Below are 24,176 nucleotides of genomic sequence, written 5' to 3'. Positions count from 1 at the left end.
CGCTGCAAAATTACAGTTTGTCAGCGTTGCGTGAAATGGACAGTTTATTTAAGCAGTTTAGAAAAATGAAAATATTCTAGTGAAAATAATTCGTTCTAACTCGACCCCCCAGAAACGTCACCAACACCTGCCCATGGGCTTTACACCACCCACATCTGTTTTCCGTCAGCTGAATGGTCTCGCTGCGAATGGCAACAGCTGACAGGCGCGCACGGTCACACCAACGGCTAGTTTATAAAAACGAAAGTCCTGATAAATTCGCCAGCAATAAGAGCTCAACAGACAAGCAAAAGCAAGCAACAAAACAAACTATAAGCAGTCCCAGTGACAGCTACAAAGTCTAAACAGTCCCTAGTGCTATCATTTGCATGGGCCAGTGTGTGTGATACAATCGTCTAAATTTAAAGTGTGAAAAACTGAGCAAACTTTTGGCAGTCGACTGCAGAGTGAATCCCGTTAGTGTGTGTGCCTAGTGCTACACTGAAAAACAAAGAAACACTTGAAACAAAACCATCAGAAAGCAGGCAATGTCATTGGAGGATCTCAAGATCAAGCTGCGCCGTCATCCGAAGTTATTGGGCCTTGGAGGAGTTGGCCTTATTACTGCGTAAGTAATTCACGCCATGTCAACCGAGAAAACCACAACAAACCCATTTCCCAAGCAGCTGCTACAGGTCGCAGTACACAGAAAATAAAAAGTAGCTCCCTTTTATTACATGCTCTTCCATTTTTGATTTAAAAATGTAATAATTCGCGAGCAAAGTATGGACTAGTGTTTTTAACTAATCAATGTACAAATCTTATAAAATTTACCTACTAAAAAGACTATAATTTCGTATAAAAAATTTTCCTTGTGTGCGGTGAATTTAAATACAAACATCCCGATGACTCACAACTTTTACAGGGCTTACTACGATTTAGGGGGCTCGTCTGCACACGTTTTCATTTTATTTTTGCCCCATTTTACATGGCGCCACATTGCACCGATCAGTCGTACGATCTGTGCATACTATATGCATATATCGAGTAAACAACAACAAAAACAGATCTTGTTTTCCGCATTCCCTATACTAAATGGGTGTTGTCGCAGCTGTGACGTCATTTGTTTACAACAAATGGCGCGGTTAATAATCAGGCATTAGCGGAAAATTGGTTTCAAGCAAAAGGGTTTTCGGTGGGGTGACTTAAAATGGATGTTGATAATATGTTGATAGGATTTTGATTTAGAATTGCACTTGATCTTAAAATTACAGTAATAAATTGATCTCATTTCACTATAGCAAATAACCATCATTTATCAGACATTTTACTAGATTCAAGACCAGTTAGAGCTGACAAAACCTATTTTCATAAAGAGTATTTTTAAGTTTCAAAGGGTATTTTCGTGGTCATAATCATGCTGTTCATTATACAGACTCTTTTTTTTCTCGACGAAACACGATCAAAACATAACATACGATTTTGTAAAAGTGAGATAGCAAGCTGGTGAAGTTTGTTATTGTTTTTGGCTCGCCTCTACTTCTTCTTCTTCAGCGTGTGCGTTCGCAGCTGTTCAAGGCCCCCACAAAAAAAGGAAACACTGAAAAAAAACAGATACCAAAACTTGCTTGGCGCCATTGAAATGCGCAGTTTTTAATATTAGTGCCCCCCGCGAATTTATAGTTCTGCTTATCAGAAGTGATAATAGTGCTATTCTTATTGTTTGTTTTGTAATTTTGCACTTGGCGCGTGTTTTCAAATACGAAGAATGGGATAATTAGGTAGTTGTTTTTGCAATCGGAGGTGACGTGCCCACTTTTTAAAAATAAACAAACGAGTCTTTGGATTCACTTTTGTTGTTGTTTATCTCACGTTTATCTCAATAACAAATAGTTGGCAGCTAAAGGTGTTGTTGTTATTTAAGGTCAAAATAATCTAGAAAAAATAAAAACATTCAAACGAAAGCTAAGAGTGATAAGAAATCAAGAACTTAAATCAAATGGGTTCACTTTCAAAATTATTGATTCGAAGATTTATTAAAGTTGAAATGTTTTTATGAAAATTTTAAAAACTTATTTGTTGAATAAAAAAACAAGTAAAAGACTATCGTACATCATAACAGAATATTTAAAATATATAGCATTACATTTTTTTCAGTGCTGGTTTCTTGCTGTACGAGTCGCCCCAGGTCCGCCGGTTCCTTTCCCAATATGTGGACAAGAAATCGCCGGAGCCGGACAAACGGCGTGCCGAGTACATCTACATCAAATACCACATCTACCGCGAGTCCATGCGAAAGTTGAAGCAGAAAGAGGAGGACGAGAAGAAGTGGATCAGCGTGATCATCAACCCGATTGGGAAATGGTGGAAGGCGGCTAAGCACTCGGTGGCCTGGCGTCTGCTCAATATCGCCCAAACTGGCAGCCAGCCGGAACGCCTCAAGGCGGTCCAGCAGCTCATCTGCATGGATCACTTGAAGGACTGGGATTTCCGTCATCTGGCCCAAATCTGCGATGCCCGCACGGCTGTCTCCTTGGCCCGTTGCAATGCCGACACGCGATGGTTTATGCCCGTTCCCCGACGTGGGTGCATTAAGAATCCCAAGATGCTCCTCTCGGAACTTCACGTGATGCTGGCCCGGCTGCGACCCATGGCCTGCATTGACCACTTCTTCAGCAAATACTTTCCCGAACAGGATCCCATTGTAAGCTGAACTTAATAACCACATTTTGCATGATACTAAATCAATCTTGTTTTCCTGCAGGAGGACATTCACGAATACTTGACCCAGGAGCAGACAATAGTCCTTTCCACAGCCGACACGGACTTACTAAAAGAAATCATTTCATTCCTGCACCATATTACAAAGGATCCCGAGGTCTCCGCCAGGCTTATGAGGGACGGAGGCCTCGTGCATCTCATGGAGCTACGAAAAATATTCAACGACGACAACGAGACCTTATCGACTTTGTGCAAAGTGTTGGCCAATATGTCCCTGGTGCCCGATGCCGTGGAACATTTCTTTACGTCCGGATGGGTGGGCGCCCTGGCCGAGTGGCAACAATGCCCAGATCTCCGCCTGCAGGTGATCTCGGCTAAAACTATGGCCAATCTGGATCACGACGATCCGAACCAGTGCACGTATCCGCCAAATGTCTATCCCCTGCATCCACGAGTTCGCACCCGCAGGAAGCCAAAGGCAGACATTGTTTTCGTCCATGGATTGCTGGGAGGTGTTTTTATCACCTGGCGTCAGCGAGATAGAAAGCCCACTGAGCTGGGTCTCTACGGAAAAAACGCCTTCTATACCAGCGAAACAGACGACGTATTTCTGGTGGGTGAGCAGAAGAGACTCAGTGGAGGCAAACTAAAACCCGGCGAGGCGGTCAAAAATGTCAATGGCAACCAAAAGACAGAAACAATCAAAGGTAAATAAGAGTACTTATATTACCGTTTGTTTTTGACTAATTCACAATTTACTTCCAACTCTAGATCCTGTCTTGAAAGCTAGCAAAAAAGTGGAGGAACAGCGTCTGAACATTAGCGATGCTGCCACCAAGGAGTTCGTGGAGACACTGAGAAACGAAGCCGAGTTGGACTCGGATTGGGAAGTGGTCCATCCCGATGTTCCTCTTAATGCCAACGAGGAGTGCGAAGGAAAATTTAGTGTGTGCGGAAGCGAATGGCGGAACCAGGACACAAGTGAGGAGTACACCAACTGCTGGCCCATGGAGTGGCTGCCAGATGATTATCCAGATTCCAGAATTCTGGGCATAGATTACACATCAGCAGTCACAGAGTGGTCTGCCAATTTTACCAAATACTGTCCGTGTGAAAAGGGTCAGGGTCACATTGATGTGAGAGCCAACACACTGCTCGACAGGATTTCAGCGTCGGATGTGGGCAACGATCGTCCGATCGTGTGGATAGGACATTCCATGGGCGGCCTGCTGACCAAGCTAATACTGCTAAAATCCCTGGACTCCCAAGAGCCGAAGGTCCAACAGCTGACCAAGAACACTAAAGGCATTGTATTTTTGGGAACCCCACACCGGGGCTCACCAATTGCCAAGTGGAAGCAGCACATGCAGATGATCCTGTCTCCATCAATCGAGGTCAAAGAGATGGAAGAGAACTCGCCGAAGCTGCTGGAGATGCACCGCCGCTTTATGGGGTGCTTGCACACGCTACTGCGCCATGTAAAGGTGGTCAGTGTAGCTGAAGGATCCCCTACCATGTTGACCTCGTTCAAGTTCCCCCTGCGCATTGTCACCGAAGAGTCCTCTAAGATAGATTTCGGGGACTTCTATCTGCTGAAGGATGATCACTTGAGTCTCTCCAAGCCCATTTACAGGCAATCGTTTCTGTATCAGAGATTATTGCACGTGATCCGCGAGGCCATTAAGGAACGATCAGATCCCAAAGATCAGGATGGCCAGTCACAAAGCACTTCGAATCAAGATGTAGTGCTTGTCAAGATCGTAGCTGCTCTGTTGGAGGGAGCCAAGGGTCTGTTCGAATCGCTGCCCAGAGTCGCCCTCAGATTTAGCACTTAGGATGGGCCAAGTCCCACTAAACACCAGTACCCTAATAGTATCCCGACTAGTCTTTAAAGACTTGTAAAGTATTTTCTACACGAACCCTCACCATCATGACCATTCATCTTTGTAAATACTCCAGCACTCCATATAGTTTTTTACACCCGAATCCTAACTTATTATTCTCGGTCTCCGACTAAAACGTTTGAATAAAGATACATGTGTAACACTAATGCGAGTGGTTTTAATACGATTAAGGGTATATTTAAAGTGATATTCATCAAAGATCGAAGTACAGAAAAATCAATTTAGATATTAAGTACCGCGCATTAACTTTCAACGTAGCTTATTCATTTATTTTTATAAATTATCCTTTGAAAATTATAAAAATATGCGTTTTTATATCATAAATATACACTAACTTTTACTTCCGCTCTCCTGCTGCTGCTTGGCCTTAAGTCGCTCCTGCGCCAGCCTGCGGTTTTCCGCAATCCTGGCCATCTGTTCGTTGGATAATTTCTTAGCCGCCGGCGTGGGAGGCTGTGAGGGAGGCAGCGGCTGACCATAGTCGCTGATGTCCATCGATGCCAACGGAGCTCCATTCCGATCGAAGGCCGGAGCCACAGAAGCTCCACTTCTGTCGAAGGTCGCATTTACACCGGAGTACGGCGTGGACATTACAGCATTGCCGCGGGAGAATGACGGAGTAGCCAGCGTGCTGTTACTGGAAGCAGTAGACATTTTCCACTGCTGCGGGCTGGGAGGCGCCAGCCTGGACATGGCAATCTGTTCACCTAGCAGGGCGTCGAACTCATCAAAGGGTTCATCGCCGGCACCTTCCTGTTGCTCATCCTGCGCCTCCTCCAGGGCCTCCGCTTCGTGGGCGCGCATCTGCTCCAGCTGACCGAGTCGATATCGCGCCATGTGCACTTGGAGGGGTTTCTTCTTGCCCAGCCGTTCGATATTGTTAAGCACATCGTCAAAGGTGTAGGTGGGATACATACGATGGCCCCAGTGCTGCAGGCGGCGAAGCACCTCGTCGAGATCGGTTTTCTCGTAACCCTTGCCCTTGAATTTGATGTCCTTAAAATAATCTTCGATGGTCTGGATGCCACGAGGACCTCGAAGTGTTTCCACAGTGAGTCGCGGTCGGGGATTTCTCACAGCTCGCTTCTTAGGCTCCACTATCTGGGCATCCTGGCTACCAGGTTCTACGCCGTTGTCCTCGTCGTCCGCAAACAGCTTTTCGCCTTCGCCATCGCTGGGCAGCTGATCCGGGTCAGTCGGAATGTTGTCATTGAATAGGTCATCCACACCATCATCTCCGAACAGGGATGCCATAGAACTAGTGGCCGAAACTTAAATACCAAATAAACAATCTAACAAAATTTTGGCGCCAATTTTTGTTCTTCTTCTCTATCTACCATTCACAGGCGACGCTTGCATAAGTCACAGGGGGCTGCCAACTGAACAGCTCTTTGTTCTTTTAATTTTCCGATTACATAACTATTTGGTCTTTCCCAAAGGCTATTTTGATTTGCTTAGACATATTTTCATTAGTGGGTGGCACTAAAGGTAATTTGTACAGCCAACCCGGCTTTTGCATTGGTGGCAGCAGACATAAGAGATGGCAGCGTGACACGTTTTTTTTATCACTAAGCGACACATTGGCGTCACGAGTTTTTGTTATTCTATTATATTTATACCATTATACAAGGAAGGATAATTCATCCAAAGATTGTAGTTATTTAAATTTAGTGAAATATTTAAAAGGAGTTGGTAATGTAATAAAATTACCAAAAAAAATAAAATAAAATCAATACATTATTAGCTAGCTAGTTTCTTTTTCATCTATTTTCTCATTCCAATTACTCATACCACATAAAAATTGAAAATAATTATCCGGGGAGCAACGGAAGATTATTATTTACGTTGAGAGAAACTGTCCTCTTTTAACTGCTATCCTTGTGGTCTGGCAGAGTAAGAAATAAAAATGTGTTTAACGACATTTAGTCGGAGTTGACGAGCTGCCGCTCTTTATTCTGGTAACTGCAAATTTAAGCTGAAACTTAAAATGATTCTTAAAGCTAACAAAGACTCCGGCCCAATGCTGTCTCAGCACTTTGATATTATGTTTCATACACTAAGCCAACTGTACTAGTTCGTCGGCTCGTGTTAACTTAGCTATTAGCTATTATGTGCAACAAAGTACAGTTTCGTGAAAATATTTTCACTTCGTGACTGTCGTGCTCAGCTCGTGCATCGCAGCAAATTGCCATCTCTATGCCCCCAATCAACTCTGCGCTTTGGCGAAAAGTGGCAACGCCAGCAAAACGCCATACTTTTAAGAGCATTTTCGGGGCGACTTTACATTGTGAGGACAATTGTGGAAAAAGCGGTGAAAGAACGTTCAAAAACGAACCGAAAAACTGCTGCCTAAATGCGGTCACCACGTGCGATAAGAACGCCACGTTTAAAACGATAAATCCATTAGATTCTGGCCAAGAAAAGAGCGGTTCTTTTGCGAGGGCGAGCAAGGAAAATTTAGTGTGGTGCGAAATTGTAATCGGGATTCTACGCATTGTACGGCGTATCAGCTGAAGAGATTGTGTGCACCCCAAGCGACGCAAACAAAACCAAAACAAAACAAAAACATTTGGAGAATTATGAGATCGTAGGACCGACGGCACGGGATTCAATTCGACTGCCATGGACAAGCGATTCAAGTGGCCGCCCAAAAAGCGGGCCAACTACTTGGAATCGCCCTATCCCCACATACCGTCGCGTGGCCGCCAAAGGAATCTGCACGGCCATCCCAATCAGACGCAGCATCTTCATCAGCATCCCGGGAAGATCTATGAGCGCCAGCAATATGGCAATGGTCGTGGAGGACATGGCGGGGGTAATAACAACTACCGAAAGCTTTTGCATTCGCTGCCAGCTGAGCATGGTGGCGGAGCCATGGCTCCTCCTTCCTCCGGCGGAACCGTGTGTGCCGGCGCCGATATGGTCAAGCTCATCTCGGAGAACAACAACCTGAGGCGCATGGTTATGTTGAACTTAAACCTGATGCAGGAGCAGACGGACAGCATAGCGGCCAAGGACAAGGAGCTGGACGACCAAAGCGCTAAGATGAGCGTGGTGAAGGCGCAGAATGAGGAATTAAAGCAGGCCGTTGCTCAGTTGGAGGCCGCCAACCAGGAACTATGCAAACAGCTGCGGCGAAAGAACCAGCGAAGGAACGACAATGACGACGACGACGATGATCCCCCACTGCCACCTGCTGCCCCGCAGCAGAAGTTGATACGTTGTCATGCTGAGACGCAAACTGTGTTTCGGGAGCGGGAACAGGGCACACAAACGATAGATGCGCAGCCTCAATTCGCGAATGCACTTCCCAGGGGTATCAACATGAAGGAGTCTCCCGCTCTGGACCATCACGCTGGAGCGGTAACGAATCAGCCAGCCAGCAAACGCTCGGAGAGCAAAGGCCGCGGTGAATTCAACGGTAAAAAGGTGAGCACGTTTATTCTCCAGCGCATGAATCAGGACTTCGAGCACCACATCCACGAGCAAACGGAAGTAGCAGAGGAGCACGAGATGGAGGCACATAAGGAGCAAATATCTCAGGAAGAGGACCAACTGGTCGCTGAGGAAGATCATCTGCATATGCAAGAAGTGCACACCGAGGAAGTCGTTGGAGGCGATATCTTTCATGATGCTTTGGAATCAATTGAAATGGAAGTGGTCACCGAAGAGCTGGTTGATATGGAGGAGCATGGACAGTCCGTGGATGCCAACGGCCATATCGAGGAGGATGATGACGAGGACGACGAAGATGACGAGAATAGTGATAAAGACGATGACAGTGAAGAGGATGATTATCCGTGGATGCATAGCGATGCGGATGTAAACGCCAGAACTGAGGAAGAGCTCTGGCAGAATCAGGTATGTTTAATGTTATTATTTAATTAAAAGAATATATCGAGCAATCCTTTACTCTTTCAGAATTACCTTTTGGAATTGGACCCGACGGAGGAGAAGACCTGTGCGCCTTCGGCCCATTCAACTCCCAATCACCAGCAGAAGTCTTCGACACAGGCAGAGATAAGGAAAGAAGGAAATCAGAATCGGATAACTGAAAAGTTGTTGCAACTAAAGCCTGAGCCAATGGTAGATGCATTAGAAGCGCCGATTCTCCCGAAGTGGGTGGCTTTTAAGAAAAAGGATAAGGAACATGAATCAGTCCCCGAGTCCCCAGAAGTACCCAAGCAGCAGCCGCATCAGGAAGATGCCATCGTTGATCATAATGCAATAAAGAATCAGTTGGAAGTTCCCAAGCCGGACTTAAAACCGAAGGACCAGCCCAAAGACGAACAGAGGCAGGATGGGCAGCTGGATGTTCGCGTGGAACCACAAGAGGATGTTCGTAAGGTACAGAAGGAAACTCTGAAAAGGCAACCAGAGGATGCACCTAAGCACCTTCCGAAAGCGGTAGCCCCAAAGGTTACGAAAACATCCTCTCGAGAAAGCACGTTGCCCAAGGCAAACACCGCTGACATAAAAGACGCTCCCGCTCAAAAAGTAATAGCCAACCATCAGTCCACCAAGACGCAAACGGATCCTGTAAAAACGCAGCGTTTGCAGGTTAAGATCAGGCAGTATGAAATGCATCCTGACATGAGAACCGGCTCCTCCGCCCCGTCTGATATTCGGAAACAAAAGAACGTTGATCCAGTTTCGACGCCCGAGACGAAAACCATTAAAAGTAAAAGTATGTTGGTCAATGATAAAAAGACCACGTCGGAAACGTCTCAGAGCCCAGATCAAGAAATAGATGTGGAAACAGTTAGAAGAAAACTGGCGGAACATTTAAAAAAGGAGCTCCTAAGCCAGAGTCATTCGTCACAGGTTACGCTCAAGAAAATAAGAGAGAGAGTCGCCACAAATCTAATATATCCACCACCCAGTGCACCAGTATCCTCAACAACAATAACCCCAGCGCCTACGCCGTCAACGACACCAACGCCTGGCTCAACGCCACAGCATGCGGTTACATCCTCAATGGACCAGGAAATATCTGCAGCAAAATCGAAATCCAAGGCAGCTGAACAAATAGCAACTCCTCTGACACCTCAATCTAATAGCAGTGTTAGCAGCACCACTTCGACTATCCGAAAAACGCTAAACAACTGTTCACCCCACACGTACAGCAAGGCAACGGCGAGATCGGGAAAACTGCAGTCCAGATTCCGCACTGCCACGTTTCCGTACAGCACGAGAACGTGGGAGGATCAGGAGTTCCACTGTGACAACGAGTTCTTCCTGGAGGAGGCCGACGAGCTGCTGGCGGATAACCCTAGTCTGGAGATACCCAAGTGGCGGGATGTCCCAGTGCCACCCAGTTCGGATAAAATTGACACAGAATTACTGAGCGATGCGACCTTCGAGCGCCGGCACCAGAAATATGTGAAGGATGAGGTCGATCGAAAGTGTAGGGATGCACGTTATATGAAGGAGCAGATACGGCTTGAACAGCTTCGGATGCGACGGAACCAAGACGAGGTGTTGGTTGCGCTGGATCCTCTGCGCGCCTCCACTTTCTACCCGCTGCCCGAGGACATAGAGGCCATCCAATTCGTCAACGAGGTGACAGTTCAGGCATTCGGCGAAAACGTGGTCAACATGGAGGCGCGGGATGATTTCGGTGTGCCTTGGGTGGATGCAATCGAAGCGCCAACCTCCATAGCCAGGTCCAAGGCACTGGCTGAGCCGGTGGCAACGTTGGCTAGCAAAAAAATACCCACCACTGCTGCCGAGGCGAGGCATCAAGAAAATCACTCCTCCTACGTGTTTCCCAAGCGACGCAAGCGCCAGAAGAATCGTTAGCCAGGAAACGCCTGGGGGATCTGATACTGGAGCTAAGCAGAAGACTGTCGGTTGGGGGAAGTCGTTGCGTTTGACATACTAATGATTTTCAGTTTTAAATCATGAATTATTTCTTAAGCTTAACGTGAAAGCACCAGAGTTAACAGTAACGATTACCACAGATCGTCTAGAAGTCAAATAATCCAGAGCAGACGATGTTTATTGTATATATGGTTCCTCAACTGTCCGTTTTTATTTGTGTAATAAAATGAACGGAACGCTGAATTCTGGAACATTAGAAATTCTTTGTTATAGAATCTATAAATTTATGTCAAAGTTTTGTCGTTTCTTATGCGATGAGAGATCTTAAAAGGCAAGTAAATTGAGCTGTCCTATTCAAACATTTTTCTATTAAATTGTTATCATATTTATTTCCTTGAAATATAAATAATTCGATCTTATATTAGATGTAAATGAATCCAAATGTTCGTCGCCTGGTCTGGAAATGATTAGTTTTTAGTTAACGTCTTGCAATTGAAAAGAGTTTCACCCTTGCTTGTTTCCAATGTACGTAAATTACTTAGTCCCACACAGCATGTAATTCAAACCAGTCGCTTAGTTAGATTGGTTAACTCATCTCAGCTTTATCACCTTTAAAATCGCCCGCACTAAAGTGATAAGAACACGAAAGATATTCACATAAGTTATATTGGGCATTTTTTTGGAGAAAAACAATGAAATTCGTAGACTTATATTTTTAAATATTTTTTTTCTTTAGCCCTTATAACCATTTTTTTTGTCTTTGTTTATACTGTTATATCTGTCGATTCTCGAATGCAGACAACGTGTGTGTTGCAAAGAGTTACTCAGGTATATCTCTGATAATTTGTCTTTTTTTTTAGGATTTGATTGTGTAAAAATTGAGTGCGAGTGGTTGTCTGCTTCGAGTAATCAAATTATACATTGGATCTATTGTTTTATTTTATTAACTTCATTAAACTTGTTTTATGTTGTATCGAACAAGAAAGGCCGTTAAGATGAAAACTAGATTTGAAGAATAAATATAAAACTGATTCCCGAACTGCACACCCGTTTGGCCTTATGGGCACCATGTATTTTTGGCTAAATATTGTTTCGTTTAACACTTCTTCTGTTTGACTTTCTGTCGCAATGATATGGAGCCTGCCAACGTCCGGAGAAATCAAATCACCAGCTCGCTTTCGAGTGGCGTCTTATTTTTGTACATTTCGATAGGTGTAAAGTCGGTTACTTGTAATATAGCGTTAAGTAGGCACTGTACCCAAACGCATAGAGATAATTATAATGTAACAAAGTAAATACGATACGATGTACATTGTCCAGGAAAAGGAGGAGCGGAGGGTGGATGAACTTCGTTCAACACCATTTTACACCATTCAATGTAATTAGCGTTAAATAGTTCAATTTACTGAAGCTTCAACTAAAAATCAATTCGAAATTAATTGCCACCATTGTAGAGCCCTAAACAAACTCACCTACTGTAAGAATAAATGTACTACATACAATGTATTTGTATTTGTTTAACAAGTTTTATTGTAAAGATAACGATAATAATATACAGGATAAAGTAAATTGTAAAGCAACGAAATGCAATCAATACTTGGACTTGCAACTTATTTTGCACAGGTGATATGTAAATGAAATTCTAATAATTGACAATGGGTTTATTTAACAGGCCTCAATTGATTTTCCAATGACCTGGCATCGCTTGCTTCTGGTTTCCTTAGATGTCTTTTTGTTTGCGATCATCTCGATATAAACTTGTTTAGGGGCTAATTGCAAATGTATTTAATATCTTAGAAAATGCTTCATTATACTCTATATATTGGCTGTGACAATTTTATCTGACCCTCGTTACCTAATGGAAAACATAACATACAAAATCTTCAACAACCAGAATAGCTGGATTGAAAATCAGTTAAAATACCTTTAAAAAACGGAAAAGCCTAACGGAATTTTATATTATTTATTGCTCTGCGTCAAGTACTGGTGTCCAGTGCTTGCCCACAGCTCATCAATATCGTCAAAGCTCTCGCGCCACAGCTTCTGAAGGAGCTTCCATCCCTTTTCCTGGGTCACCAGGAGGTACTCATTTGTGGGATGCAGCGTGTGGGTGTAGAGTCCCATTACCAGGCTCTGAACAAATCGGGCAGTAACACAGTACTTGAGAAGGGCCAGCTCGGAATTCTCAATTGGGTTCAGACTGGTATAACCGGACAGAAATATGCCACCATTGGCCAAATCGTTGGCCTGCAGTATCATATAAGTGAGGGCAATTCCAATTTCGAAGATCAGTGGCGATTTGCTCGTATCACCGAAATCAATAACTCCCTTGATGGTATATTCAGTTTGATTGGGCACCTGCTCCACCACTATATTTTGTTCGTTGAAGTCCCCATGGATGATCTGGTGCTCCATGGATGGCAGTTGGCTCAGAACCTTGGCTTCAAAGGCATCGATCACCTCGTCGCAGATAAGCCGCTGCTCCTGATCCTTCACCACGTACAGGAATTGCCTAAGCTCGGGAACACTCTGAAGCATCCACAAGGTCTTGTGGCTTTCATATGCCTGGTGGGTGAAGTTCTTGAGGGCTCGATCCAACCTGGCCAAGTATTCGCCGCTGCGGTAGAGCAGGTGCTTCGTCACCGGCACCTGGTGGAAGATTTCTCCCGGTATAAATTCCAGCAGTCGCACCACATTCGAATTCCCATTCAGCCGTTCCACAGAGTAATACTTTCCTGTTGCATTGGCTACTGGTCGTGGGCATTTCACACTGTGTTTTCCTAGGGAATACGATTGCATTGTCAATTTGCTGATGATTTGGCTAGCAATTCTTACCCAAGTAAAGCAGCATCTGGTTTTGGGCATCCACGAAGTCCTCTTTCTTAGAGTCCAGTGAGTTGAGGATTTTCAGGACGTATCCGTGTGGACAGTGGGTTACAATGAGGGGGTTCTTAACATTACTGCAATACGGAAATGTATTCAATAGGAAATTACTTATCTTAAGGAGTAAATAAAAAATGAGGCATAACAAAGCGCCACATTCATAAAAATACAAAATAATATCTGTTAGAAATATTGAATTATTTTTAAAATCCAAGTGTTGGATAATGATAGACATATGCGTTCCATGTGAATGGCAATTCGAATTTTTTTTATAGCATCGCACTTTGGTCACACTGATGCATTGGCAATTTTGGCGCTAAGATCCGCAATTTTATTAATTGTTTATTTCGTTTTTATATGTGTTATTGTTGTTGGTCCTAACCATGGGCATTACCGGCCTAATTCCCTTCGTGGGCAAGGCCTCCTCGCAGCTGCATCTAAAAGACATTCGCGGCAGCACAGTGGCCGTGGACACATATTGCTGGCTACACAAGGGAGTCTTCGGCTGTGCGGAGAAGTTGGCCCGCGGCGAGGATACGGATGTTTATATACAATACTGCTTGAAGTATGTGAACATGCTGCTGTCCTACGACATCAAGCCCATTCTGGTCTTCGATGGGCAGCACTTGCCGGCCAAGGCTTTGACCGAAAAGCGGAGAAGGGACTCCAGGAAGCAGAGCAAAGAGCGGGCGGCGGAACTCCTTCGATTGGGTCGCATCGAGGAGGCCCGATCCCATATGCGACGCTGCGTGGATGTCACCCACGACATGGCGTTGCGGTTGATCCGGGAATGCCGGAGCCGGAATGTTGACTGCATTGTGGCGCCCTACGAGGCCGATGCCCAAATGGCCTGGCTGAATAGAGCAGATGTGGCCCAGTACATCATCACCGAGGACTCGGACTTAACGCTTTTTGGAGCCAAGAACATCATATTCAAGCTGGACCTCAACGGCAGCGGCCTGCTGGTGGAGGCGGAAAAACTTCACCTGGCCATGGGCTGCACGGAGGAGAAGTACCACTTTGACAAGTTCCGGCGCATGTGCATCCTATCCGGCTGTGATTACCTGGACTCACTGCCTGGCATCGGACTGGCCAAGGCGTGCAAATTTATACTAAAAACGGAACAGGAAGACATGCGAATAGCATTAAAAAAGATTCCAAGTTACCTCAATATGCGCAATCTTGAGGTAAGTTAACTTGCGGTTAGGTCTGAATTGTAAGACTAATAATCCTTTAATCCAGGTAGATGACGACTATATTGAAAACTTCATGAAAGCGGAGGCCACCTTCAGGCACATGTTTATCTACAACCCGCTAGAGCGTCGCATGCAGCGGTTGTGTGCCCTCGAAGATTATGAAACTGATGAGCGCTACTGCAGCAATGCTGGCACCTTGCTGGAGGATAGCGAGCAGGCTTTGCACTTGGCCCTAGGCAACTTGAACCCCTTCTCTATGAAGCGACTGGACTCTTGGACACCGGAAAAGGCATGGCCAACGCCGAAGAACGTGAAACGATCCAAGCACAAAAGTATTTGGCAAACGAATTTTCAAAGCGAAAACACTCACACGCCGAAGAAAGAAAATCCGTGTGCCTTGTTCTTCAAAAAAGTGGATTTTGTGGGCAAAACTCTAAACGAGGAAATCGAAGCTAATCAGCGACTGGAACAGGCTAAACAAACGGAGGCCGAGTTGTTTAACATGTACAGTTTCAAAGCCAAAAGGAGGAGAAGTCCGAGCAGGGAAGATTCTGTAGATCAAGAACGTACACCTCCTCCGTCGCCGGTGCACAAAAGTCGGCACAATCCATTTGCCAAGGAAAGGACTGGAGAAGAAGCTAATCAGCGATCCCCAGTAGTTTGTGAGAATGCCTCTTTGCTGCGTTTGCTTAGTCCGAAAAAGGCAAGTCCGTTGGATGGAGAAGCTGGTGTAAAAAAGGTTGATTCGCTTAAAAGAAGCATATTCGCCAAGGAACAAGTTCAGATCCGAAGTCGCTTCTTCGCCACGCAGGATGAACAGACAAGGCTTCAAAGGGAGCACTTAAGAGATACGGAAAATGACGATATGGATGAGCAGAAGCTGAGCTCTCACTCAGGCCATAAGAAACTAAGACTAGTATGTAAAGACATTCCAGGGAAGAACCCAATAAGACAACGTTGTAGTTCACAAATCAGTGACGGTGAAACAGATACAGATACCACAGCCTCTTCTCTTTTGGAATCACAAGATAAAGGTGTTCCTTCGCCTTTAGAATCCCAAGAAGATCTCAACAACTCTCAACCCCAAATACCAACTGAAGGCAATACCAATTCAACAACTATTCGCATTAAGTCACTGGATTTACTTCTGGAAAACTCTCCGGAACCCACTCAGGAATCCGACAGGAACAATAATGATGCCATCATTCTGCTATCGGACGACAGCTGTAGCTCGGATCAGAGAGCATCATCTACCTCATCCTCCAGCCAGCAACGCCAGAACTTTTTGCCAACCAGCAAACGAAGAGTGGGGCTGAGTAAACCCTCCACTGCCAAGAAGGGCACTCCTAAATCTAGGACGAATGGAAAACTGGGTGCCGTGAGCCAGAATCAAACCAAGCTCAGCATGTTTGGCTTCCAGACGAAACCTGTCCTCAAATAGATGGCTCTTCTAGATTGTAAGCTTTTTGTTCTCTAGATTTATCTAATTTATTAAAGTGAAGAGCTGAACTGACTACATCAGTGCTGAATGCCATGAATCCATCAAGATAGCAATTGCGATGCTGGCAAGGTGACTGTCGACTGCGTCACACTCAACTGCCGCGACTAACAACTTTAATTAAACTGGGTATAAATAGATGCTACATACCGCCGCATTTCTCCGGCTCATTATTATTTGTTTTCGTGTTGCACAGTCGTACTACGAACAGCAGCTAAAATTGCAGTCATGTCAAAGCACAGAAAATATGTTGTGTTGATGCTTTAAAGGAGATATTATTTCAAGCAACGAATTCTTGTGTTTACTATATAGAAGACTAATCCTGATCTAAATGATATATTATGATGTTTGAAATTGCCTGTGCTAATAATCTGACTGCAGCTGTATGAGATGCTTACGCTGAACTCCCATACACGAGATAAACCTCCGGATGTGGTGCGGGATTGGGAAAGGGTGTCAGCGAGATACTGTCATCGCTTTGCTTACCTATCCTCCTTGACAAAGAAGTTGCGATCGTCGTAGGCGACGATTTCCTTAACCTCGCTTATCGTGATCCCGTAGAGGCGACGCAGCAGGCTCTCCACGTCCTCGGGCTCCACTTTTGGGCGCACGTCCGATCCTGGCTTGAGGAGATCGCCATCTGCAGCTGTTGATTCATCGGCACTGGTGCCATTGCCATTCGAGGACTTTGCCGTGTTTTCCTTGTTCAACTTCTCGGCGGCATCGTAGGCATGATTCAGGGTATACGACTTTTTGGACATGTTCGTCAGCTCCACATTGTTCCACTGCTCCATTTTATTTTTGGGGCTCTATCGGAGACGCAAAAGACCAAAGGCCAAGAAACCGTGAGTAAAAAAATATCAGTTAGAAGACGAATAAGAGCAGAGGTGGAAAATGTTTTCGGTTGCGCGTTCTCCAGCGAAATGAATTGTGTTTCAGTTTGCGTCTCAATTGAAACGAGTTCGTCGACGTCTTCTCCATATCTTTTTCGCCAGTTTGTGTGCGTTCAAGTACAGTCAAGCCTCGTCTATATAATCCACAATCTTAAGTTAATAACAATTTACAATAAGGTCGAGTTTTAAAGAGCAACGTTTTTAAAGTAAAGCTTTAATTTTTATATAACATCTTACTAGCTTTTCTTTTTAAAGCCTTTACAATGATTTTTAGTTATTTTTTCTGAGATTCTTATGGCGAACCTTTGACTGTAGCCAATTTAGAGCTAATTAATGATTACAAAAACAGAAATTGTGTTTAAAGGCTAGCCAGTTTAAGCATTAAACATGTTTTTTTCATTTCAAACATAACGTTTTGGTTAATTATGTTGGAAATTTAAGGTTTGAGTGAAAAATTTCTCTAGAGTTGGTATTTTTGTTATGCCAGGGTCGCCTTGATCTGCTTAGAATTACACCTCGCCGGTATCTGATTAGCGGGTTTCGACTGTATCTGCGTAAGATTCAGTCCCGTGAGTTTTTTTCCATGTGGGTGAGTGTGTGAGCTTCTGTCGCCACTTGCAGTGTTAACTTGGCTATTTGCTTAATTGCTTAAAGTCGGACGAGCCTTATTTTCGACATTTTTCGGTGCTTATCAGGGGGACAGTGGTTTCCCAACCGTGGCAAAGCAAACTGTCAGTCGTGATCGGCTTTGGTTAACGTTCCAGTGGAAACCACATCAATTATATGGCGCATAAACCGAACAGATCGCAGGGATTAGAGGCACTAATATGGACAGAAAGAGGGAAGAGCAAATACCTTTTTCAGGTCATAAATTCAAACGTCAGTGGAAAGGTTTTCAAACCCGTACCGATCGATGATAAGCAGGGCAAATGGAATATATGCATGTAAATATTTGGGCGGAGAGAGGCGATAATAATTGAATTTAAATGTACATAAGCGAGCAGCTATCGAAGTTTGTCAATCAAGTGCCAATTACTGACCTTGACTCAATTACAGTTTATTGCTCATACGCAGTGATGTACGTAACTACGGTTTCTGGGCTCACACACACACGGCCACAAGCTCCCACTCTGGCGCACACACACACACGCGCAGCTGTGGGTAATTAAAAGCCAAATATAGTGTGCATGTGAGAGACGCAAATATGCACAGCTGACTGCTAATCAAGCACATAAACAAGCCGCCGAATACAGAAACAATAGACTAAGACAAGCTTATTTACCTGGTCACGGAAAATGCACCTGAGTCTCCGAATCGGAAAAGTGGCCAACTAAACTTAGCAACTGAGCGCCGCGGATGGAAACTGGCCAAGCAGAGGAGAGTCGATTAGATTCGGTCCCACCTGTGAGATTGCTTATGTAAACTGACAAGCGGAGCAACTAACTTTGATTAAAACAATAAACAACACTCGAAAAACAATGAGTAAAAAGAATAAACGAACGAACACATTCAAAAATTCAAAGCAATGTGCAGCCGCGTTGACATGCGAATGGCTAGAGCTGCTGCTTCTATCCACTGCCTAATCAGCTGTTTATTTGTTCGCTTTGCAACGACGCTTGCCAACACTAAATGGCGGGGGATTTGAAATTTATCACCATAAACGATAATAACTCCGTGGTGTGGAATTCAATGCGTTGTATTTAGATTTCACCATCATATGATGGTGTACCAGCCCCTTTTAACATTATTCCTAGAAATGATACTCACAAAAAATACTTCAGAATAGAAAACATAAAACAAAAATAAACAAAAAACTCTAAAAATGCCCCATAAAAAGACGAAGCATTTGAAAGCCGTGGTACCTGGCATGGTTAGTCTCGAAGGAGAGCAATTTGACTCTTGGGAAATTCCCTTTCCCTTGCCGGAGCAAGAAGATCCATCAATGTGCCGAGATGAGTTTCTCAAGGATCTGATAAGGGAGCACGAGTCCCGAGTGGCCTCATTAGTGGTTAGATCTACAGTGCGGGACGTTTCGATAGTCAAGCGGCCAGTGGAGCTCCAAGACACAGATGTAAAGGAAGCCGAGGCTATGGTGGTGCTGCAGATGGCCCAAAAGCGCCAAAGAACGTCCGTAAGGAGAACAATGGAGGAAGTCATAGCCAGCATAAGATTGAGGTCCACCATAATAGCAGATCTCATTCGCCAAGTCCAAAAGGCGGCCATCGAATTCCTATCGGTTCGTCTGCTCAGACAGTTGCGACTCTTCTCGATGCCCTGGCCAGGCGATCTGGAGGAGACCCCAAACAATCTGTTCAGCTGGTCGTTGGATGACTTCTTATTGCGACTGGACGTAAAGCAGATCTACCTTGATGTCCTCAATCGGGAGCGAAGTGTCAAGGATCTTGATTGCGTTAAGTTCTGCAAGGATCTCAGCGAGATCGAACACCTTATACACGAAATTAGAAGAGATTTTCGAGACGACGTAGACCTCTGCGAAAATAGCCTACATTTGTTAAAGTAAGGGTGTTTCGATTGCTTTGTTTAGCTTTAACTGCGACATTGACATATGTGTTCTATTGCAGAAATGCCCAATACCACATGAATGCCCCTTGGGTAAAGAGCCTTAATGATAATATCGAAAATCTGGCATCCAGTGCGTCAGTCGCTTTGCTCAATGAGCAAAGTGGCTCCTTGACGTCGTTACGTCGTAACTCATCGGCAATGATAGTGTTCGAAAGGAAATCAGGTGAGTGGGGTTACTATGAGCCATATTTGGAAAACTCATCTTCTTCCGCAGCCCTGAACCCGATTGAAACGCGATATCAAATCAACTGGTTTAAAAGCTGTACGGATCAGCGTCTGACCCGGATGAACGAAAGAAATGTGGAGATAAAAAGAGAGCTACAAGACCTGGAGGTACAAGCAGTGCAGGATGAAAAGGTGCAGTATTCCTCCGGACTCATGTATGAGTTGGAGGTGGGAAAGCTTAGGGAAAGCATTCGAAATTGGCAGGACCGACTTGATACCGATTTGGAACACGCCGACGTCATGTGCACCGTATCAAGGCTTGCACTGCAAAAGCTTAAGGACGACCTAAAGTTTTACATGGAACAGAAGGATATGTATCTTCAGCGAATCAAAGAAGTGCAAGCACTCATAGATCAGGAAAGGATGATTCGCGAAGAAAGGGTAAGTCTTGGCAGAGAAATCGAATTATGGAGTCATCATTAGATGAAATGTCACTAGGAATTAGCCGCCTTAAAACGAATGTCGAGGGGGTCTTTAAGAAAATCTGTACCAAAGTCTACAAAAAACTTTCAAAAGAAGTCTAAAGGGAAGTCTGAAAAGAAGTCTGAACTGAAGTCTGAAATCAAGTCCGATACAAAGCCTGAAATGAAGACGGAAAGGAAATCTGACATGAAAGCTGAAAGAAAATCCAAAACGATGGCGGAAAAATCTCAAAGAAAATCCACAAATTCTAAAATGGAATAGCATATCCCTTATTTCGGCCCATTCTACTTATATATGTTTACAATTTACCAACGGTTTCAATAAAATACTTCTTAAGCTTGAGCTCATTCATCTTAATTTGATACAAAGTATTCAAAGTATACAGTAGCTGTATTGATTTTACAGAAAATGTGACACTTTCAAACAACACTCATACAGAATAAAACACAAAAAAAAAAAACAAAAAAAAAAAAAAGAAAAAATTAAAAAAATGGTTTCCAAAAAGAGGAAAAATTCTGATGAAAATAAGAAGAAGGTAGAAACCACATTTGAGTCCGATCCATATGAGATTAAATTTCCATTGCCGGAGCAACTCGATCCGTCCCAATGCCGCGATGAATTCATCGGCACATTCATCCGGGAGCACGAACTTCGGGCCAGTTCCCTGCGGCCCAGATCCACATTCCGGGCCGCTTCGGAATTCAGGTCATCACAGGACCTCTCGGATCAGGGGCCCGAAAAGGGGGCAGAGGCTATGGTGGTGCGACAGTTGGTGAGTCAGCGCAAAAGGTTAAGTCTGCGGAAGACGAAGGAAGAGATCTTGGAGAACATTAAGTTGCGGTCGACCATGATGAATGACCTGAACCTGAAATGCCAGAAGGCGGCCATAGAATTCCTGTCGGTTCGCCTGCTAAAGCAGTTGCGCCTCTTTTCGAGTCCCTGGCCTGGTGACACTGGGGATATCCCTTACAACCTGTTCAGCTGGTCGATGGACGACTTCCTGATGCGCTTGGCAATTAAGCAGGTCTATCTAGACGTCATCCATAGGGAGAGAAGTGCGGAGGATCTGGACTGCCTCAAGTTCTGCAAGGACCTGGGTCAGATCGAACTTCTTATCTACGAGATCAGGGAAGACTATCGCAACGATAGGGATCTATGTCAGGGGAGCATGGAGTTGTTAAGGTAAGGAGTTTAGTTTATTTATGATTTTTCATTATATTCACTATCTGATATCATTAAATTACAGAAGTGCCCAATACAACATTAACGCACCTTGGGTCAGTACCCTCAAAGATAATCTTGAGAGCATTAGATCCAGTACGTTAACCGCTAGGCTTTTTGCTCAAAGTAGCGCCTTTAACATAGTATTACGTCACTCATCGGCAATGGGAGCCTTCGAAGACGAGTCAGGTGAGTGGGTGTTTACTATGAGCCATATCTGGGATACTCACCTCCGTCCGCAGCCCAGGATCCGATTGAAATGCGGTACCAAATCAACTGGATTAGAAGCTGTACGGATCAGCGTCTCTATCGGATAAACGGAAGGGAGGAGAAGATGAGAAAGGAACTAAATGACCTGGAGGTACAAGCATTGCAGGATGAAAAGGTGCGCAATTCCTCCGAGCTTATATACTCGCTAGAGGTGGGAAAGCTTAGGGAAAGCGTCAGAGTGTGGCAGGAGCGACTTGATACCGATTTGGAGAACGCCGAAGTCACGTGTACCGTATCCAAGCTTGCACTGCAAAAGGTCAAGGACGATATTAAGTTCTATAAAGAACAGAAGGACATGTATCTCCAGCGAATCGAAGAAGTGCAGGCTATAATTGCTCAGGAACAGGGGGTAAGTCTATATGAAGTGATTCAGTGTTTGAATTACCACAATAACACATATGTTTAGGTATTTGGTTCCACGCGAAGCCGATTGTCCAGGAAGTCGGTTCGAAATTCCGAGAGAAAGTCCGAAAGGATGTCGGAAAAAAAATCAGAGAGGAATTCCGAAAATAAGATAGGACGAAAATCTGAAAGGCTTTCTGAGAGACGGTCTGAAAGAAAGTCCCGAAATTCCAAAATGCCATAGAAGATTCTCCGGTTTGGCCTCTATTAATTTACCTATGTGTTTGCAATTTACCAAAGATTACATTAAACATTTTTTTTTAACGTTAGAACGACTTCTTTATTAATAAAACTAATTCCTACCTAAAAACATTGAAATCACACAGCAGTTGTGTTTCTTTTTATTAAAAATCTGACATTTATATAAAAAAACATTTGAGTGGGGAAAAGCTAAATAAAAGCCCAACAAATTATAATGGATGTGTTAATGGAGGAAAAGGAATCGGATCCTTTTGCGATTCAGTTCCCCTTGCCGGATCAGCTCGATCCCTCCCAATGCCGTGATAAATTCCTTAGCACAATCATCGAGGATCACGAACGCCGTGTGAGTTCGATGCTGGCCGCATTATCCCTTCGGAGCAAATCCGTGGTTGATTATGCTGTGGAGACCGTGGATCGGGTGGTCGAAAATGGAGCAGAGGCTATGGTGGTGCGGCAGATGGCCAGGATGCGGAAGAGGGAGAGCGGAAGGAAGACCGTTCAGGAGGCCATAGAAAGCATTAAATTGCGTTCGTCCATGATGACCGAGTTGAATATCAAATGCCAGAAGGCGGCCATCGAGTTCCTATCCGTTCGCCTGCTGAAGCAACTGCGTCTGTTTTCCAGTCCTTGGCCCGGAAAGATCGACGAGATTCCCTACAATCTGTTCAAGTGGTCGCTGGATCACTTCCTGGCACGACTGGAACATAACCAGTTGTACCTGGACGTGATCCATCGCGAACGGAGTTCCGAGGATCTCGACTGCGTAAAGTTCCGAACTGATCTGAAAGAGATCGAACAAATTCTACACGAAATGCGAGAGGACTTTCAAAAGGATGACGACCTTTGCGAAAATAGCATACAACTAATACGGTATTGGCCCCATTTCCATCAAGAAGAACATTCTATATTGGAAACACTTATATTCTTAGAGATTGCAAGTACAACACGGTTGGTGCTTGGATTAAGGACCTCAAGGACAATTGCCGGATCAAGGAGGGAATGAGCAACAGTAGCCTGGCAGTGGAATCCAGCGTATCCAGTCTGGATATCAATCGAACTGCACTCGTAGACCTCTTCGAGGGCAGTAGTTGTGAGTTGTAAAATATTACAAAAATTTAATGTATCTTTTGTACATTTTCATAGTGACTGATCCGATACAGATGCGTTACCATATCAAGTGGGTAAACAGCTGTATGGATCAGAGACTAATGCTTAACTGTAAGCGCGAGGATCTGCTGAGGAAGGAGTTAATGGAACTGAAAACCAAGCTGGAACAGGACATGACGGTGCAGCGCAGCTCGGAGATGATATACTCCTGGGAAGTGGAAAAGCTTAAGACACGCAATAGGGAGTGGGAGGTCAAGCTGGAGCGGGATCTGGAAAGCGCCGAGGTGCAGTGCACGATCGCCAGGCTCGCACTGCAGAAGGTCAAGGACGATCACAAGCTCTGCTTGGAACAGGAGGAAATGTACCTTCGAAAAATAGCCGAGATCAAAAAGTTGATGGAAACGCAAACTAAAGCTCGTCAACAAAAACAGGTGGGCTATATAGATATTTCCCTTTACAAGCCTTTACAAATTAGTTAATCTTAAAGATGATATGTAATTGAAAATTAATATAAATTGTTTAATTTCGCTAGGCAAAATAAGCAACGGAAGTGAAATCACCATGTATAAGCGCCAGGAATCCAAAATGAAGCAGGCGAAATGCTGGAGCTCATCAAAATTCGACAACTATTATTTATGTTGGCAACCCAAACAAAATAATCAAAATCCCGAAATGCATGAACTTAACCCCAAAGGGTTGTTGCCTTCAAAGTCACTGTCAAAGGATCAGGCCATTAAGGGGGTTATTCCATCGGACGGGGAGTGGGCGCCAAGTTAGGGCAAACATTTACCATATTCATTATTTTTGGCGGAGACAAATGAAATTACAGGCAAACGGCTGCGGGGTA

General features: G+C 44.4%; 8 protein-coding genes across 15 annotated transcripts; 6 read left to right on the top strand and 2 right to left on the bottom strand.

Annotated features, from left to right (window-relative positions):
* The first annotated feature begins 49 nt into the window (after nt 1–49).
* On the top strand, nt 50–4,748 carry CG10383 (uncharacterized protein). Of its 2 annotated transcripts, none has more exons than NM_001299126.1 (4): nt 50–607; nt 2,137–2,683; nt 2,744–3,407; nt 3,472–4,748. In NM_001299126.1, the coding sequence occupies exons 1-4, from the start codon at nt 528–530 to the stop codon at nt 4,533–4,535; spliced, it is 2,355 nt and encodes a 784-aa protein (NP_001286055.1). In that variant the 5' UTR covers nt 50–527; the 3' UTR covers nt 4,536–4,748. The 2 variants fall into 2 exon arrangements, with proteins under 2 accessions (NP_001286055.1, NP_609896.1); NM_136052.3 differs by having other exon boundaries at nt 226–607.
* Nucleotides 4,746–6,124, bottom strand: CG10336 (uncharacterized protein). Of its 2 annotated transcripts, NM_136051.2 has the most exons (2): nt 5,942–6,124; nt 4,746–5,875 (listed from the first exon to the last, which is right to left on the bottom strand). In NM_136051.2, exon 2 carries the CDS (start codon nt 5,856–5,858, stop codon nt 4,935–4,937), a length of 924 nt encoding a protein of 307 aa, NP_609895.2. In that variant the 5' UTR covers nt 5,859–5,875; nt 5,942–6,124; the 3' UTR covers nt 4,746–4,934. The 2 variants fall into 2 exon arrangements, with proteins under 2 accessions (NP_609895.2, NP_724124.1); NM_165261.2 differs by having other exon boundaries at nt 4,746–5,961.
* Nucleotides 6,125–6,851: 727 nt separating this feature from the next.
* Nucleotides 6,852–11,932, top strand: msl-1 (male-specific lethal 1). 2 transcript variants are annotated; one of them, NM_057548.4, is made up of 2 exons: nt 6,852–8,465; nt 8,526–11,932. In NM_057548.4, exons 1-2 carry the CDS (start codon nt 7,227–7,229, stop codon nt 10,404–10,406), a joined length of 3,120 nt encoding a protein of 1,039 aa, NP_476896.1. In that variant the 5' UTR covers nt 6,852–7,226; the 3' UTR covers nt 10,407–11,932. The 2 variants fall into 2 exon arrangements, with proteins under 2 accessions (NP_476896.1, NP_001286054.1); NM_001299125.1 differs by having other exon boundaries at nt 8,526–10,668.
* Nucleotides 11,933–11,936: 4 nt separating this feature from the next.
* Nucleotides 11,937–18,431, bottom strand: CG31751 (uncharacterized protein). Of its 4 annotated transcripts, NM_001299124.1 has the most exons (5): nt 18,180–18,431; nt 16,491–16,813; nt 13,263–13,387; nt 12,352–13,207; nt 11,937–12,282 (listed from the first exon to the last, which is right to left on the bottom strand). In NM_001299124.1, the coding sequence occupies exons 2-4, from the start codon at nt 16,796–16,798 to the stop codon at nt 12,387–12,389; spliced, it is 1,254 nt and encodes a 417-aa protein (NP_001286053.1). In that variant the 5' UTR covers nt 16,799–16,813; nt 18,180–18,431; the 3' UTR covers nt 11,937–12,282; nt 12,352–12,386. The 4 variants fall into 4 exon arrangements, with proteins under 4 accessions (NP_001286053.1, NP_724122.1, NP_001334743.1 ...); NM_165260.2 differs by having other exon boundaries at nt 11,937–13,207; NM_001347755.1 differs by having other exon boundaries at nt 11,937–13,207; nt 18,180–18,294.
* On the top strand, nt 13,577–16,021 carry tos (tosca). The gene is made up of 2 exons (NM_057797.4): nt 13,577–14,497; nt 14,553–16,021. Exons 1-2 carry the CDS (start codon nt 13,694–13,696, stop codon nt 15,945–15,947), a joined length of 2,199 nt encoding a protein of 732 aa, NP_477145.1. The 5' UTR covers nt 13,577–13,693; the 3' UTR covers nt 15,948–16,021.
* Nucleotides 18,432–18,653: 222 nt separating the features above from the next.
* On the top strand, nt 18,654–20,469 carry Mst36Fa (Male-specific transcript 36Fa). Its single transcript, NM_165259.3, has 4 exons — nt 18,654–19,414; nt 19,480–19,643; nt 19,695–20,086; nt 20,144–20,469. The coding sequence occupies exons 1-4, from the start codon at nt 18,720–18,722 to the stop codon at nt 20,387–20,389; spliced, it is 1,497 nt and encodes a 498-aa protein (NP_724121.3). The 5' UTR covers nt 18,654–18,719; the 3' UTR covers nt 20,390–20,469.
* An 88-nt stretch (nt 20,470–20,557) lies between these two features.
* Mst36Fb (Male-specific transcript 36Fb) lies at nt 20,558–22,289 on the top strand. Its single transcript, NM_001169539.1, has 4 exons — nt 20,558–21,310; nt 21,375–21,538; nt 21,592–21,968; nt 22,026–22,289. Exons 1-4 carry the CDS (start codon nt 20,619–20,621, stop codon nt 22,203–22,205), a joined length of 1,413 nt encoding a protein of 470 aa, NP_001163010.1. The 5' UTR covers nt 20,558–20,618; the 3' UTR covers nt 22,206–22,289.
* Nucleotides 22,290–22,366: 77 nt separating this feature from the next.
* Nucleotides 22,367–24,048, top strand: CG43339 (uncharacterized protein). Of its 2 annotated transcripts, none has more exons than NM_001299123.1 (4): nt 22,367–23,092; nt 23,152–23,312; nt 23,366–23,760; nt 23,862–24,048. In NM_001299123.1, the coding sequence occupies exons 1-4, from the start codon at nt 22,437–22,439 to the stop codon at nt 23,868–23,870; spliced, it is 1,221 nt and encodes a 406-aa protein (NP_001286052.1). In that variant the 5' UTR covers nt 22,367–22,436; the 3' UTR covers nt 23,871–24,048. The 2 variants fall into 2 exon arrangements, with proteins under 2 accessions (NP_001286052.1, NP_001163009.2); NM_001169538.2 differs by having other exon boundaries at nt 23,862–24,005.
* The last annotated feature ends 128 nt before the right edge of the window (nt 24,049–24,176 follow it).

Source organism: Drosophila melanogaster, chromosome 2L (genome assembly GCF_000001215.4).
Source record: "Drosophila melanogaster chromosome 2L".
Classification (NCBI taxonomy): Eukaryota; Metazoa; Arthropoda; class Insecta; order Diptera; family Drosophilidae; genus Drosophila; species Drosophila melanogaster.
Note: the sequence above shows the minus strand (reverse complement) of the source record. Positions and strands in the feature narration are given on the sequence as shown.